Below are 18,541 nucleotides of genomic sequence, written 5' to 3' on the forward strand. Positions count from 1 at the left end.
TTTACCTCTGAGCTCAAGCTCACTTTCAAGTTATAAGAGAATGGATAAAATGCCAGTGTATATAATAACAGCCTATCAGAATTCCACTTCAAATTTATTTCTAGTTCTTTGGTTCCAGTTGAATCATCTCCCTTCCTTTTCATTCCCTCCCTCTGTTCTTTTTTTGTGATGGCACTGGGGTTTGAACTCAGGGCCTTACTTGAGCCAAACTCATAGTCCTTTTTGCTTTATCTCTCAGGCAGGTTCTCCAGCCTTGGACTGCAATACGACATCTTCCTCCCATGTAGCAGGTATCATTTATTGACAGGATAGCCCAGTCTATCCATCTTCCCAATCCTGCTGCTTGTGTAGCTGGGATTACACAAGCCTGCAACACCCTAGAACCAGCCAGAAGTTTCCCTCCTCAGTTTGGATGTTTTGAGTCTTTAAATGTAATTATTCAATGTTATACTTATTGGGTACTAGCTAAACATTTTCAAAAGACTTTATGTAATTATAATAAAAGCAACTTTTTAGAAAATGAATACTACTTAAAAGGTTTTTTTCACTATTTGAATTTGTTAGATTACCTTTGTTCCCATATTTATTTACATACCAACCTATCTACCTCCGTACCTTTGTCATACTACAGAAGTGAACTCAGGGTTTCCTGTAGGCTACGCATGCACTTTACTCACTGAGACATAGCTCTCTCCAAGCATTTTTCTTTCTTAAAAAAAATCTTACTTGGCTGTTTATACCTAGATGCAAGATTCTTGGAGTGCTTACATTTAAAAACATCATTTACAACCTACATATAAAAATTCAGTATTCAATAATTTTACTGAGTTAAAGTAGTTCCACCTTTTCCTGATTAATATGTGATATCTGAATATATTCATTCTTAAAAGAGGATTTATCAAACACATCTCAATACAGTAGTATGTTTTTCAAGCAGAGTTTTAAGACTGGCTCCTATGTTACTGGTATTAAAGCTGGTCAAAGCTTGGGAACTGAGGAGACTCCTGATCTTTCTGATTAATTGTCCCGGGACAATAATTCTATAATATGTTCTAATGTTATAAATGCAACATAAACATTATTTCTAATGTATTTTATTTCACAAATCTGAATAAACCAAGATACAAATGTCCTCTAAGAACATGAACTTTTGCAAATAAGTAAGATTCCTTAATTCAATGGGCCCTGGCATAGATTATTGTAAAAACAATATAATATTGAGGAAAAAAATCTACATTGCAACTTACCACTGGATCTGTAGGATGAAAAATGTTTAGTAACCGATTACAAATCTCTCTAGGCAAAATATGGTCTTGGTTTCCAGTGCTTCCTGGTCGAATGCCACGCAATGCCAAAAAGACTGCTAGTGGGGATCCCATACAGAAGAAATTCTCAACCTGAAGGAAAGGGTGTCACAAATGTTATTCTTCATTAGGATCATGGCATGATATGCTTTAAAATATGAAAAAACAATTGTCCCTAAGTATATTAAACTGCCTCTGTGATATCTGCTTAATTAAATGCCAACTAATCATTCGAAAATGATCTATTTCCAGGCAGCTTTATTTATTTATTTATTTATTTATTTATTTATTTATTTATTTTTGAGCTAGTTCTAGGGCTTGAATTCAGAGCCTGAGCACTGTCCCTGAGCTTTTGTGCTCAAGGCTAGTGCTTTACCACTTGAACCAGAGCTCCACTTCCAGCCTTTTGGAGGTTAATTGGACGAAGAGTCTCACAGGCTTTCCCTGCCTGGGCTGATTTCACACTGCAATCCTCAGATCTCAGCCTCTCGAGTAGCTAGGATAACAGGCTTTATAAAACACTGGCACCCAGCAGACTTTCATTACTTAAAAACCACCAGGAGTTGAAGAATTAGAAGGGAAGGATGATAAGAAGAAAATGCATTTGAGAGTGTGTTCCTATCCACTAATCAAAGCTTGAACTGAGGGCCTGAGTGTAGTCTCTGAGCTTTTGTGCTCAAGGTTAGTGTTCTATCACTTGATCCATAGCTCCACTTTTGGCTTTTTGGTGGTTAAATGCAGATAAGTCTCATGGACTTTCCTGCCTGGGCTGGCTTTGAACCTCAATCCTCAGAACTCAGCTTCCTGAATAACTGGGATTATGGGTGTGAACCACCTGGTGCATGGCTACATGCACACTTTTTTACATATTGGTCAGGCACTATAAATTCTTACTGCCATGGAAGAAGCAGCTTTTCTTCTTTGTGGTAAAACTGTAGTATGATGGACACACCAAAGGGGCGTTCTCTAAAATAAGGGTAATGGTTGCTTCAGTAACATTTTCAGCCAGCAGGATTTTAAAGGTAAAGAAAATTTATGTCTAGTCTAACCCTTTGTTCAGAGATAAGTGAACAAATGAATTCAGAACTGTTAAATGGAGAGAACAGAAGTTTCCCACTTTTCTTTCTTTTCTCTTTTTGTTTCAAGACTGGAACTTGAATTTGGTACCTGTTGCTTTCACTCATTAGCTAGGGCTCTACCAACTGTGCCATGCCTTCAACCTCAAGTTTCCCACTACACTAAAGCTTGTCAATATCTCACCCTTTCCCTACTTCCTTTCCATAAACCCCTCTTGGTGGTAATGAAGCTGGAAATCAGGGCCTGGGGGCTGTCCCTTAGCTTTTTACTTAAGGCTAAAGCCTTGAGCAACAGCTCCACTTCCAAGGCCCAGGACTGGTCCCCCCCCCAAAAAAAATTCACTGACAGAATCAGCAGATTCCAAGAACAAGTAATACAGTACCACAGGTTCAACTGGAAATGTATGACATTTTTATTTATGCAGTCAGTTTATTCAGCTATGTGTATATCCTTTCCATGAGTGGTCATTGTTGATCTCTCTGCACTTTAGATTTTCCTAAACTATTGCTTTCAGCAAGCCATTCTAGTATACTGCCTATTTCAATCATATTATTTCTAGGTATTCCTGCTTTCCTCTCCCCACCCCCCACAGACAAACTGGCCTATCTTGGGTCAGTATTGTGAAATGTGAGCTTTCAGTCCTGGAATCACTGCCGATATATTTCCATTTCTTTTTTCATGCCGGTGATCAAAACAGTTTTTTCTCAACTTTTCTTCCTCTACACTCCAGATTACCACTATGAAGTACATTCCTCCATGCCTGGTTTTTAACACAGAAAAACACTTTTCCTACTTAAAACAGGTATAAATGCCATTTCTTAAACCTTCCTTTCTCTCACACACATCACTCGTGTGTGGCTAATATTCCATGTCCCCAGGGAAAAAGTGCCATCTTGTCCATTCTTTCCTTTGCAGAACTCAGAAACAGTGTCTAATACACAGTAAGTGTTCAGTAGCCATTCATAATTCAACTTCAATTCACACCATAAATCATGCTTAAATATTTAAGGAATACTGAGATAATGCATCATTTTTTCCTTACCTTAAATTTTAAGGCAGGTGTTTGTGCTATGGATGATGCCTTCAATCCATGTAGCCGTTCTTCTATTTCCCGCAGCCTAAGAAGTGGTATGAGATTACACACAGGTCTATAGTGATAACACTACATTAGATGCTTATTAGTTTACAAAGCATACCAATCCCTACTTGAATCCCTGTTAACCATTTTTAATAAGTGCACATGCTGCACCACAGTGTACTAAATTTCTAACAAAGCAAATACAACTACTCAAACAATACTACTTTTCTTCTTTCAATGCTAAGGATGAAACTTACAGCCTGTGTATGCTAGAGCAATGATCTACCACTGACCTAGCCTGGCATTTTCTTCTTTTAGGAAAAAGGCCTTTTAGTTGAATATTAGGTAAGCATCTATATGCCTTTAAGAATGACTTGCTGGGTGCTGCTACTTAATGCCTAGAATCCTAACTACTCCACAGGCTGAGATCTGATCATGGTTTGAAGTCACGCAGGGCAGGGAAGTCTGGGAGACTCTTATCTCCCATTAATCAAACACAAACACACACACGAACAAAAATGGTTTATTCTTGGTGACTTTTAAAAGCATCCTTCCCTTTCCTATACTCAAGTAATCTTAAAGATCTTTTCATGTCACTGCCTCTTGACCTACTATACTTTTTATAGCAAGAGTTACCTGTCTGTCCAACATATCACAGATTAACCTTCTCTGGTGATGAATATTTGGGTTACTTCATCTTTTTCCTCATTACAATGTTCTGTGTCTTACATTTAACAAAACATGGATTAATTTTTTTAAAACTATAATTCATTTTCTAAGCTTGTCTTTTAATGAACTTCTCTAATACTAGAAGAAAATAAGACTTTGTCAATTAACTCAGTTGTTTTCATACAATGCTAAACTATCTGAAGGAAGGACATGCTTTCTTTTGTCAAAATTGATGACATGAACTTGTACCACTGAGAGGACCAAGAAGTTGTGCCATAGAATGATCAATCAAGATAAGAACATGGCCAAGAATTACAAGATAGTTCTAGGAAGACAACATGATCAAATGCTTGTAATTTCATAACATACAATTATGTTTACATACAACATATAATAAAATACATTGGTCAATAAATAAAAGCGCTTTAAAACTATTTTCAAATAATAAAGATAGAGACCTACTTTTAAAGACCAATAAAACTATAAGTGATTGCAAACTGGCAAACATTTTCAGTAAAGGTTTTACATAGACTCAGCTTGGAATTAAGTTTTAGATTTCACTCCTAACTAGTTGTGAAGAAAGACTGAAGGAAAATGAGGAAGAAAATGAAATGATTTTATGCTACAGAAAAATGCATGTAATTGGCATGAAAATTAAATTTTTAAACTTGATCAGGCACATTATCTAGTAACCCCTGTATCCTGAATAATCAAAGTCATAAGTTTTCTCCTAAGAGGTCTAGTAATTATGTGAGGACATTTTAAATTATTTCCCCAAATCAAGCTACATTACCGTCGTTTTGTTATATAGAGTTCATCAAGAAGATGTCTTTCTTCATAACTCATCCACCGTTCATCAGGCAACTCTTCTTCCTTCTGAAGCAACTGCTCATAGAGTCGAACTGGATTCCAGCCAGTCATTATGTCATAAGTGATTACACATCCCAAGGAATGGGACACTATTGAGACTTTACCCCCTTTTTCTTCAAAGTCTGGGTTCCGAGAACAGAAAAGGGAATACAATCGATTCAGTTCTTGCTGAAGGCCTTTAACTAGCTGTTTGAAATAAAAAAAAAATATTAGTTATCACTAAGTGCTGTAAAACTTATTTTCTAAATTCAAGAAAACTAAACATTACTGACTAGGTTATCAGATGAATTTGCTTTATAATCTTGCAGAACTAAAGGCATACATAATATTAAAATCTTTATAATTACTACAGAACATACAGGCAGAGAGTACACACAAAGATCTTTGTATAGGCCTGCAGTCAACTACATTGGGAGATTAAGAAAAATGTGTTCTCTGTAGATTCCAGTAACTGCAACATATCCTACATGCAATTCTATATATAATTTTTCTGGTAAAGGTGTCTGAATTCAGAACTTCACACTTGTTCAGCTTGCTTCCATAGATAGTGCTTTACCATTCGAGCCATGCCTCCAGCTTGACTTGCTAGTTAATTTAGAAATGTAGTCTTGTGGGCTTTTCTTCCCAGGCTGGATCTCAGCATCCTATGTGGCTAGGATTACAGGCATGACCAACTTGTGGCTGGCTTCAATCTTAATTTTTATATCTTATGATATTTAGTCATACATTTAGAAAATGAATATGAGTTTTTAGCAGACATATGAACATATATATTATACAGTTAGGAATAATATAATAAAAAGGACACTGTGATTTAAATAAAAAGCTGTTAACCTACTTGATATTTCAAATTTCCATTCAGTTGGTGATCTAAAGTTATAATTAAAAATCTGATTTTTATGGGTGAGAAGTAAGGCTCTTTAAAGTTTGGGGTTATTAATATTAGACATATATTAGTTATATTTCTTAACAAAATTGCTTTCTTTGAAATTAAACTTTAATAATTATTATTGCAATATTCCACATAATCAAAAGAATAAAGTTCTTTTGCTACTCAAACTTATAGTGGCTCCTGACTTGAGTTTTTTTTTTTTTTTGGCCAGTCCTGGGACCTGGGCTCAGGGCCTGAGCACTGTCCCTGGCTTCTTTTTGCTCAAGGCTAACACTCTGCCACTTGAGCCACAGCACCCCTTCTGGCCATTTTCTGTATATGTGGTGCTGAGGAATTGAACCCAGGGCCTCATGTATATGAGGCAAACACTCTTGCCACTAGGCCATATCCCCAGCCCCTGACTTGAGTTTTAAGTTCTTTTGTTTCCTGACTATTACTTACTTCTATTTGGTTACAGATGTTGAGTTTGACACTCAATTTCTTATAGAAATCTGTAGGATGCTAGCTACTACTCTTGACAAAGAACAATAATTTGTTTTTACTTCTGCTCTACTTCTGGCTTTTTGGTGGTTAGCTGGAGATAAAGACTCTCATAGAATTTCCTGCCTGGGTTGGTTTTGAACCACAGTCCTCAGATCTCAACCTCCTGAGCAGCTAGGATTATCGGCATAAACGGCCAGAACTTTTCACTTTTAATACTTATTCTACCTCAAGAGACAACTAGCTTCCATCAACTTTTACTGAGCATACTCAATGTTACAAACTGACAATCATCTGAGCATTTTATGACTGGCTGGATCAGCAAAGTCATAGATGAAGGCATGTCATTCTGTTGACATCTGAGAGCTTCATAGTGCAATACTGAGGGCTCATGAAAGCTACTGAAACCAAGTGTCCTGTCTGATGAAATAAATTACATTCAATGTAGCATAAGATGATAATGCAGAAGGATAAGATGCTTTCCCTCAAAGGAGAAATGTGTTTCTTTAGTTGGTATTTTAATTTAAAGACTTCCATGCTTTAGTGTAGTGATTCTCCAATTTTCAATATGTATCAAAATCATCCACCTGGAGGTCTTGTTCAATTCAAGTTCCTGGGCTCTCTTAGGAGCTCAAAATACTTTCTACCAGATGAGTTCATATACATAAATCTTACCTGAGATTTCTGAAAAGGGAGTTTTATAAGTAAAAGATTTTGCTTTTGGACACAGGCAGTGCTTTTCCCCCGCCCTTCCACTACTGAGAGGTAATTTTACAGTGAAGTAGCGCAATGTTAAGACAGTGCCTGGTACAGAGTAGGTGCTCAAGGAGTATGTATTAACAAGATTACAGGTCGGGGGAGTCAAAATGAGCAGCTAGACTGACAACACTGTGATCAGACAACAAACTGACTACACTGTGACCACAGAAGAGAGCGGTATAGACAGCATGGTCGTGGTACTCTACTAGCTGGGGTTCAAATCCTGCCCCTAACACCTGGCTAAATGAGACACTTTGGGCATGTTATCTAATCTCTCCGTGTATTGGTTTCTTCACCCCTCAAATAAAGGATAATAATCAATCTACTTCACAGGGTTTTTATGAAAATTATTATGGAAATTAACAAGTGTTAGTTACTCTGAACAAAGAGCTTCCAGTGAAGTGACAAAGGGATGTGATAGAAATTCTCTCATTCTGTTGAATGATCCTTTAGTTAGTGCTATTTGTAGTGCACTTGCAACATTGTCATTTGGAAACTGTATAAATCACTACACAGTGGGGCAATATATGCCTATCACATAGAATCAAGTAGAAGGAAATTTCGAGGTGTCTGAAACACGGTGAGGACAACCATCACAGATATAGTTAATGTGATTGATAAAAGATGCTATTTTTCAAAGAACAATTTTCAAATCAATATCCCACCCATAAGACTATCCATTTTACTAAGGGCTTTAATGTCTAGTTTGAAGACTGCCAATTTCACTGTTAAATACAGGCTATCTGCAGAAAAATATATTTCCGTAATTTCTCATTTGGTTAGTAAACCCATAAAAGGCAGGCATTCATATAGCATCACTCTTATTAAACACATCTAAAAAAAGCAACAAGGCAGTCATAGTACTTACTTCATCTCTATAAAGGGGACTAGTATAATACATGATGTCCATTGCACTGCTGTTTAGCATGTCCCTTAAACCTCGAACTTTATCAGGAGTAATGGAGTCAACAGTATCTACAAAAATGAAATAACAAAATTAAAACTATAGAAGATATTTGTTCCTGGGGAAAAATGCATCAAGAGAAATATTATAGTTCCTGAAATAATTTAACATTTAAATAGTTAAGACCGGCTTTGGCTTTAATGTACTTTACTTTCCTGAAAATGATTACAAAAACAGCCAGGCACTAGTGGCTCATGCCTGTAATCCTAGCTTTTCAGGAGGCTGAGATCTGAAGATCAAAGTTAAAAGGCTAGCCCAAGCAGACAAATCTGAGAAACTGATATCTTCAATTAACCAACAAAAAGCCACACATGGAAGTATGGCTCAAGTAGTAGAGTGCCAGCCTTGAGCTTTTGAAAAGGCCGAGGAAGCATGTGAGGCTCTAAGTTCCAGCATGAGTACAAAAAAACTTAGAAAAACAAACAAACAAAACAAACCAGTAAAAGACAAAGAAAATGACATTAAAACAACATTAAGGGATAAAGAGCCATTATCAAAAACCATTTCTTGGGATTGGAAATGTAGCTTAGTGGTAGAGTACTTGCCTAGCATGCATGAAGCCCTGGGTTCGATTCCTCAGCACCATATAAAGAGAAAAGGCCGAAGTGGCGCTGTGACTCAAGTGGTAGAGTGCTAGCCTTGAGCAAAAGAAGCTCAGAGAGAGTGCCCAGACCTGGAGTTCAAGCCCCAAGATGGGTATATATCCTGGGTCTGGCAATAATTATGTGGAAGGTCTGGCACTGCTAGCAGAAACTCATAAAGACTTCCAAGCCTTGCCTTTAGTGTACCAAAGACTCTATGGGAACAAAAGCAAGGAAATGAACAATGGACTTTCTTACTGAACAAGGTTAAGTGCTGAAAACTATTTACTTAATAAAATTACCAAAGATGCAGTAAACTGCATTTCTTTTAAACACAGAGAAATCTGTGTTTACAATATTCACATTGTGCAACAGTATTAATCACATTTGGGTGAATATTATTACTTTAAAAAGCACCCAGAAAGGCAGGAGGTTTATGGTGCAATTTCATTTTTCTCCTGTTTTAAACTGTATTGGCTTAGATTATTGCATTGCCCCCCCGCCAATACAATGTAGTAAAGGCAATGACAAGAAGTCTTTCAAAGATGTAAAGGAAAATCTGTGGCTGTTCATAGTTTATATGACATTATTTACAGCTGACTTGTTATTTCTTTTTTCATATTTTTGTGACAGAGTTTTACCCAAGTAGCCTAGGCTGGTCTCAAACTTTTTTGTTTTTTTTTTTTTTTTTTTTTTTGGCCAGTCCTGGGCCTTGGACTCAGGGCCTGAGTACTGTCCCTGGCTTCTTCCCGCTCAAGGCTAGCACTCTGCCACTTGAGCCACAGCGCCGCTTCTGGCCGTTTTCTGTATATGTGGTTCTGGGGAATCGAACCTAGGGCCTCGTGTATCCGAGGCAGGCACTCTTGCCACTAGGCTATATCCCCAGCCCCTGGTCTCAAACTTTTGATCCTCATGCTTTGGCCTCCAAAGTACTGGGATTACAGATGTGTGCTATTATCTCCTGCTTTGATGACTACTTTTAAGTTTCAAAAGTGGAAGGTATAACTACTATGTTCATATGAAAACAGTTTAAATACCATTTTAATGCATTTGCAAAAATGTTAGTAAGTAAAAGAAAGTAATACATAGGGGCAACTGAAATAATTTATAAAAAGGAAACCACATTCCTGATGTCTTATTTAAAAATACTGCTAGTGTGTTGGGTGTGTAAGTTCAGTGGCAAAGTGCATGGTTAGCATGTGCAAAGGTCGTAGGTCCAATCTGTAGTACACCACCACCATACTGCCATTATTTTTTATGTCCACCATGTATTTTATTGGCAGTAATGTTTTTTGTCATCAGTGCTGGAGACTGAACACAGGGGCCTCACACAAGCTAGGCAAACACTTTACCAGCTATATCTCTAGTCTTAAACTTCATCCTCAAACTTCTCTTTACTAGATGCAATCTCATTAATAAGAGGTTTAATTAAGCACTTTTAAAAACATATTTACTCATGTTAAAAACATTAACTATTATAGTCAATTACTCTCATAGTATTTACTATGTGTCAGATGCTAAATACTTCATTTTGCCTGATTTTGAACAGTGTATGATACTCCTCTGCCCCTGCCATACTACTCAGATTCATCCATGTTGATACATCTAGTTGTAATCCACAGTTTCACTGCTGTATGGTATTTACTCTCCTCTACATTGACACAAAACAATCTACCCATTCCTTCAAGGGACATGTGGGTGTTTCTAGATATTTTCTTTTGTAAACTATGAAAAGTTCTCTATCTGGTGTGTAAAGTAGGTGTCTTTCCTCTTCTTCACACAACCACTTATTGAGCACATTGAAACCACAGGTCATCCTTTCACCTAGCAGTTGTAATGCCAGCTCTGACAGGTATCAAGTTTTCACATTAGCACATGTCTGTTTATGAACTCTACTCTGGTTTTCTAGTCTATTTGCCTAGCCAGTACCTACACTAAGCTGTATTAATTACAAAGATGAAATACTAGGTCTGATTGTCTAGGAAACAACTCTATAAGCATTTCACAATCAGCTTGTCAAGAATTATGAAAAATAATGGGTTCTGATTAGGATTTCATGGAATCTATAGATAAATTTGCGGAAAAGTAAATACTTCTTAAATTTATCGTTATGTTTAAGTTGAATTTAATTATCTTTTAGTGGCCTGTACTTATTATTTTTTTTTTTTTTTACCAGTCCTGGGGCTTGAACTCAGGGCCTGAGCATTATCCTTGGCTACCTTTTGCTCAAGGTTATTAGCACTCTACCACTTGAGCCACAGCGCCACTTCTGGCTTTTTGTTTATGTGGTGCTGAGAATAAAACCCGGGGCTTCATGCATGCTAGGGAAGCACTCTATCGCTAAGCCACATTCCTAGCCCTTTTACTTTTAATTATAAATATACATTTTGTTATTTCTTGATATTCTGCATTTTTAATGTATTCTGCATTTTAATGTTATTTTTGTGTGTTGCTGGTACAGAGAAATGCAATTACTTATTGTTCTCCTTCTTCACAACTTCCATAATCTTATTAATGTTTTTTAAAATTAAATTTTATTGACAAGGTATTGTGCAAAAAGGGTACAGTTACATCATAAGGCAGTGAATACATTTCTTGTGAATAATTTTTTAATGAATTCTTTTGTAGATGACCATATGACCTTTAGAGCATATGCTTTCAATTCTTCATAGCTATTATTTCTTTCTCTTGTAGCTGATTTGCTATAGTTTGCTTTTAATGTTACTTTTAAATTTAAATAACTATGAGTTCCAGTGCATGTACAGTAATCACCACCATGATCAGAATACAGAACTGTTTTACCTCCCTAAATACTTCACAAAGTATGCAATTTTTTTTTTTTTTGCCAGTCCCAGCTGGGCCTTGGACTCAGGGCCTGAGCACTGTCCCTGGCTTCTTTTTGCTCAAGGCTAGCACTCTGCCTCTTAAACCACAGTGCAACTTCTGGCCTCTTCTGTTTATGTGATGCTGAGGAATTGAACCCAGGGCTTTGTGCATGCTAGGCAAGCACTCTACCGCTAAGCCACATTCCCAGCCCAAAGTATGCAATCTTTAGATTTTTTTTTTTTTTTTTTTTTGCCAGTCCCAGCTGGGGCTTGGACTCAGGGCCTGAGCACTGTCCCTGGCTTCTCTTTGCTCAAGGCTAGCACTCTGCCACTTGAGTCACAGCGCCACTTCTGGCCATTTTCTGTATATGTGGTGCTGGGGAATCGAACCCAGGGCTTCAAGTATACGAGGCAAGTACTCTTGCCACTAGGCCATATCCCCAGCCAAAGTATGCAATCTTTAAAGACTGGCTTCACTCACTCATCCTAAAGCCTTCAAAATGACCACAGAAGACCAGGAGTGGTGGTATATACCCATAACCCCAGCATTCAGGAGGCCAAAGAAGGAAGGTGAATCATGAAGAAAGCCTGGACTATACAGAGCTTGAGGCCAGTCTGCCTACATAGTGATACTTTGTCTCTAAAACAAACAAGTAAACAAAAACTACTTCACTGCAAGAGAGTGGGGGAAGGGATAATGCTGTATGAAAGGAAATGTATTCATTACGTTATTTACTAACTGTAATCACCCTGTACATCATTTTTATAATAACAATAAAATTAATTAAAACAAAACTACTGCAGTAATTAAAATCAAATAGGGCTGGAAAGCTCATGGGCTTCAGTAAATCTTTTTCTTTTTTTTTTTCTGGCTGGTCCTGGATCTGGGCCTGGGTGCTGTCCCTAAGCTTCTTTTGCTCAAGAGAAGCACTTCATCACTTGAGCTACAGCATCACTTCTGGCTCTTTTGAGTATTTCATTGGAGATAAGAGTGTCAGGGACTTTCCTTCCCCAGCTGGCTTTGAACTGTGATCCTCAGATCTCAGCCTCCTGAGTAGCTAGGATTACAGGTGTGACCTACTGGCACCTGGCTTTAGTATGTCTTAATACATCTTTGTTGGCTATATTCTTGAGCATCCACCTGAGTAAGTGAGCAAAGGTTAAAATTTTATAGAGAATATTTACACATAGCCATTAAGCTGCAAGTTATTCTTCAGTTATTTTGGTTTGGCAAGTGCTAACTGAAATTCCTAACTTTGAGACAGTATCATAAACCTGGAAGAAACCTTGGACATCATCAGGAGCCAGTTTAGTATTGTATGAATATGGGCTTTGATATTACAGAGACTTAGATTCTTGCAAGACATCTGTTCCTTCCACATGCCTTTTCTACCTTGAGTCTATAGAGGTCATGCATGAAAATAGTGCTGTGAAATCTATATGGTGCTACACATGATACAAATCAGTGTAATCATTAAAAAAAGCAACAGTTCTATTTTCTCAAATAATCTAAAACAAAGAATAAATATATCCCAAGACAAAATTGACTTTCTTTTCAATGAACAAAGAAATTTCCCAAATTTTGTGCATTCACTTTGGTAAATGTTTGACACTGGTTATATCATTCAATTTTAAGATGAAATATACCTCCATCAAGAGTAAGTTTTGATCGCCATTCAACAGGCAGAAATTCAACATGTGTTGCATGATTAGAAAAATGCCTTTCTTCTATTTTTCTTGCAGCTTCTCTCATCCTAAAAAACAAATACATAAATAAATAAAAGCAAAGTGAAACTTTGAGAATAACTTCGCATAAGTCTTTATATGGTATAAAGAATCTTGTTATCCCCCTTTCCAATTATGTATCTATTAATGCTATACTAAGCAAAGTTGGCAACACTAGAATCATTTCAAAGTTATTTTCTTAAATATAACAACTGTGATTTCAAATGTTCTAAGCTGTTACACTGTTTCCTAAATATATGCAAATTTTTAGATAGAATAGATTGTATAATGAATTATACCTGTGCCATCATCACGTTTCAAATATTCTCAAATTGTGGCCTGCTTATTTCATATATCCTCTCCTCATTCTCCCTTTAACAGGAATTTAAAAATTGAGTTTTTGAAACTACGGTATCAATGAATTTTATTTTTTTCCCTTTTTTAGTGAACGTTAGCACATGTGGGTAGCATCCCACTGGGAAAATGAGAACACTGCACTCACAAATAGGCTGAAATTTAAAAATAATTTTTGATACCTCAATATTGCATAGAAATATACTATTTATGGATAAAATGATGTGACATCTGAGATTTTCTTTGAATGAGAGTGGATATAGGAAGTTTAAAAAATTTTGTAAATTCACCTTTTGTGACTTTATTTATTTTTTGGCCAGTCCTGGGCCTTGGACTCAGGGCCGGAGCACTATCCCTGGCTTCTTCCCGCTCAAGGCTAGCACTCTGCCACCTGAGCCACAGCGCCCCTTCTGGCCGTTTTCCATATATATATGTGGTGCTGGGGAATCGAACCCAGAGCTTCATGTGTAGGAGGCAAGCAATCTTGCCACTAGGCCATATTCCCAGCCCCCAGTTTAAAAAATTTTGATACAATCTCACTTATCTATTTTTTTCTTTTGTAGCTTCTACTTTTGATGCAGCATTATAGAAACCACTGCCTAATTCCAGATTGAACAGATTTTACTGTTTCCTTTTCAAGATTTTATAGTTTTAGCTCTAAGTAAGAGCTTTAGGTAAGTCTTCATTTCATCTTTAATTTCTACATACAGTGTCAGGCAAGAGTCCACCTTTATTCTCCTATATGATAATCAGTTCTCCTAGCTCCATCTGTTGAAGATTCATTCCCCATTGAACTGTTACTAGCATTGTTGAAAACCAGTTTGAAGCTGGGTACCAGTGAGTGTAATCCTAGCTACCTGGGAGGCTGAGATAGGAAGAACAGTGTGGTTCAAGGCCAGCGCACACATACACAAGGCTACTTTCTCAACTAACAGCTGCATGCAGTGGTGCAAACCTGTTGTCTTAGCAGAAAGCGAGGACTGCAGTTCTAGGGTAGCCTGGGCAGAAAAATGGAAGAATCTGGGCCTGATGGCACACGTGGTCATTCCAGCTGTGATGAAAAGCCTAAACTAGGTGGCCTGCAGTCCAAGTGCACAACTGGGCAGGAAGCCCTATCTAAAAAATAACCACTGGACTGGACAAAGTAGTTCAATTCGTAATCCTATCTACTTGGGAAGTGGCAAATGGGAAAGGCGGGTCATGGTTCCAGGTAAACCTGGGCTGTTGGGCTCTGGCTGTACCTTTAAGGGGGCAGTCTCAAGAGTCCTGCCTCTTCTCCCACCCTGGGGCTGCTTGGCTGTTAACCACTCTTACCTCCTTCCGGGTCCAAAACCGGAAGGAGTAGTTCTGGACCAGCCCCGCCTCCCGTCTTGGTCTTGGATCCACGTGTCTGCCACCAAGATGGCGCCGCCGGGGGCCCAGGGATGGTTCTAATGGGGTATGACATCGCCCGTGGGGTCCTAGGGTGCCACTCTTGACGAACAGCCCAGATCAGCCAATCGCTAATATCCAGCTAGCCACCCCAAGTCCCTTTCCTTCCCGCCGCCACTAATGCTTTAAATGTAGTTGCCCACCCCCAAAATAAACGGAAGTCGGAAGTACATCAGATGGCTCCCCGAAATCTCCATGTCCAGTGTCTGCTCTTAAACGTAAGGGGGGCCTTGGGACTGGTGGTTTCGTCCCCAAATCGGCTTAGCCCCAATCGGGACACGCTCTGGCCTCCTTTGGATGGGAGAAGCGTGTATGGCTGTCCCCCACAATTAATATAGCCCGACACTGGGCTTAAGTTTACAAGTCTTCATTTTAATCAATGGCTAGGTACAGTGGTGACATGTCTCTGTCACCTCAGCAACAAAAGTAAGTGTAACTAGGAGGACATGGTATAAAATGAGATCCTAATTTGAAAACAATCAATGTAAAAAAGGACTGGTAGAGCGACTTGTGGGAAAGAGCTCTTGTTTAGCTGGCTCCAGGCCCTGAGTTCAAACCCCAGTATGTTCCCTCCAAATCAACTTGAACTCTTAATTCAATTCCATTCACTTTCTCTACCCATATACCTGGCAGTTCTACAAGGTCTTAATTAGTAGTAAATTCTGTAGTAAATTACAGAATCCAGAAGTATGAGTTCTCTATTTGTGTTCTTTTTTAAGACAAGTTTTGTCTATTCTAGGTCCTCTGCCTCTGCATGGAAATTACTGTGTTCATTTTTGCTCAACAACAATAACAACAAAAAGATGGCACTTTAATACAAATTCCACTGAATATATAAATTTGAGAAGTACTGAAATCTTAACATTGTTTTCCAATTTATAAACACAGATGTCTTTTCCATTGACTCAGACCTTTAATTTCTTTCAATGGTATATGCAATTTTTTTCAGCATACATATTTTCTATGCCTATTTGTAAACCTATTTTATCCTCTTTGATGCTACAGCATATGGAATTACTTAATCTGGTCTTCAGACTATTCTCTACTATTATGTAAGTGTAATCAATTTTTATATATTGACCTGTATTCTGTTACTTGGCTGAGTTCACCCTTATGCTTTCTGTGTGAGTGTATTCCTCAGGATTGTTTATATAGGAATACAGATTTATTTTACTGTTTTTCAAACTTGGATACCCTTTACTTCTTTTTCTTGAATAATTGCTTTGACTAAAAACACAGAGTTGTCCTATTCCTGATCTTAGGGAAAGGTTTTAGTCTTTGCTACTAAATATTAATTTTAGCTGAGGGCTAAACTAGGTAAACTAGGTTGAGAAAGTTCCTGTTTCTAGTTTCCTGAATGCTTTTTTTTTTTTTTTTTGGCCAGTCATGGGCCTTGGACTCAGGGCCTGAACACCATCCCTGGCTTCTTCCAGCTCAAGGCCAGCACTCTGCCACCTGAGCCACAGCACCCCTTCTGGCCATTTTCTGTATATGTGGTGCTGGGGAATCGAACCTAGGGCTTCATGTATGGGAGGCAAGCTCTCTTGCCACTAGGCCATATCCCCAGCCCCCTGAATGCTTTTATTATGGAAGAGTGTTAAGACTTTTGTCCAATGCTTTTCCTGCATTATAATCTACATGATTTTTTTTTGTCTTTAATCTCTTAAAACAGCCTTTTTTAGCAAGGCAAATTTGTGACGTACCCACAAACTTTGTCTTCTACTCTCTTGGTGCCGTTTCCTTTCCTATCTTCTTTCATCTTTCTAGTTGGGCACGGTTGTAAGGATGTGTCCATCACCCCAACACATAGCCTACGCTAGTAGTGAACTCACTATGACATAATCTTCCTGCCTTCAGTCTTCTGAATAATGGAAGTATAGGCATGTTGCCATCATGCTAGACTTTCATTTTTTTTTTCTTTTAGCTTAGTTGCTTCAGCTAACCTTGTATTCCTGCAATAAATTTCACTTAACCAGATTATTTAACTCTCTTTATGTGCTGCTGGACTTAAGTTTGCTGATTAGTTTTGTATTCTGGTACATTTTCCTTCCTTATTCATACTTTTACTTGCTTTTGGTGTCTAGGTAATACTGGTCTCAAACACTGAACTGAAAAATCTTCCTTCTCCCATTTTGGGGAGTTTGAGGAGAATGGGTGCTGATTCTTTTTTTCCCCTGTCTGCTAGAACTTACCAGTGAAGTTATCTGTTTTGAGGCTTAATTTTTTTTTTTTTTGCTGGGAAGCTTTCTGATTCAAATGTTTTACATTTTATAGGTCTATCAGTTCTTAGACTTACACTGAATCAGTTTTGGTCTACATTACCTATAGGGATATGTCTATTTAGCAAATAAATGCTGCTGTGCAGTATCACCTTATAATCCTTTTTATTTCTGTAAGGCTGCAGTTGATAATGTCTCCTCTTTTTATTTTTGATTGTAGTAATTTGAATTTTACATTATCTTGATTACTGTAGCTAAAAGCTTGTCAATTTTGTTTTCAAAAAACCATTAAGATCTTCCTCATTTTATTTTACAACTGATGTCCTCCCTCATAGATAATTAACAGTCATAGTTACATAATATACATACTACACAATAAAATGGTACAGTTTATGTCTACCATATATAGATGGTGACTACATGAGAGACAGTAGAGATGGAAAAATGAAAAAAATGATTTAAAACTGTATTATAGTTCAGACTAGAATAAATTATTGTGCTGTAATTATGCTATTAACAAAAAATTGTGATTTAAGTCCTACAAATTTGACTTCCATGGTCTCTTGCCAGGCAATGAGTACTTAGTTCATATTCTGTAAAGAGAAGGAAGGGAGAGATTAGTAGCATCTGAAAGTACTGTCCAATTAAGGATCATTAAGTCACTCTGAAAAAGTACACATAGGAAAAGAAAGATTTGGAAATTCACGAGCAGTCAGTAATTTCCAAAGTACATTAAAAAATACAGAAGTCAAGATCCAGAAGTGTATATATTATGCTAATTTTTGTGTAAAAATTATATATGCATGAAGAAAACTTGAAAGAATATATACTGAGATAGAAAAAACAATAATGGGGAAGATGGGGATAGGAATGAGAATCAGACTTTCTTTTTCTCTTTTTAAGACTATACAGCTAGACTGTCCTCAAGTGCTGGGATTACGGGCATATAGGCATATACTACCATGCCCAGGAAGACTCTGACTTTATACCCAGGATTTCATCTTTTGAGTTGTGAACCATCTGGATGCTCACCTTCTTGTCTGCCACTATTTCTTCTTCCATTGTTTTTATACTTAAGGGTTATGCTATCACCTAAGTGAAGTTTCAGGAGGAAATAAGATAGCTTATATATCTTCAACCTATCATATTTTACTGAAAATCTCTTCATATTCTTCTAAAACTATAGTTTACCTCATTAAGATATTACATATGTGACTTTGAAAAAGATATGCCTTGTAATAAAAATCCATACAAAGTAAATCTATGTATTTAAATCATATTCATCATTTTTAATAAATCAATTTTGATTATTT

At 37.4% G+C, this 18,541-nt stretch overlaps 1 protein-coding gene across 7 annotated transcripts in view; it reads right to left on the reverse strand.

Moving 5' to 3' along the window:
• The window catches only part of Ddhd1 (DDHD domain containing 1), a 68,836-nt gene that overhangs the window by 13,440 nt on the left and 36,855 nt on the right, over window positions 1-18,541 (reverse strand). For all 7 annotated transcript variants that reach the window (XM_048362958.1, XM_048362956.1, XM_048362957.1 and 4 more), the window contains 5 exons: window positions 13,147-13,253; window positions 7,998-8,104; window positions 4,922-5,184; window positions 3,424-3,499; window positions 1,248-1,397 (listed from right to left, as the gene is read on the reverse strand). In XM_048362958.1, the coding sequence (XP_048218915.1) occupies window positions 1,248-1,397; window positions 3,424-3,499; window positions 4,922-5,184; window positions 7,998-8,104; window positions 13,147-13,253 (703 nt within the window). The remainder of the gene's footprint in view (window positions 1-1,247; window positions 1,398-3,423; window positions 3,500-4,921; window positions 5,185-7,997; window positions 8,105-13,146; window positions 13,254-18,541) is intronic.

This window comes from Perognathus longimembris, chromosome 14 (genome assembly GCF_023159225.1).
Source record: "Perognathus longimembris pacificus isolate PPM17 chromosome 14, ASM2315922v1, whole genome shotgun sequence".
NCBI lineage: Eukaryota > Metazoa > Chordata > Mammalia > Rodentia > Heteromyidae > Perognathus > Perognathus longimembris.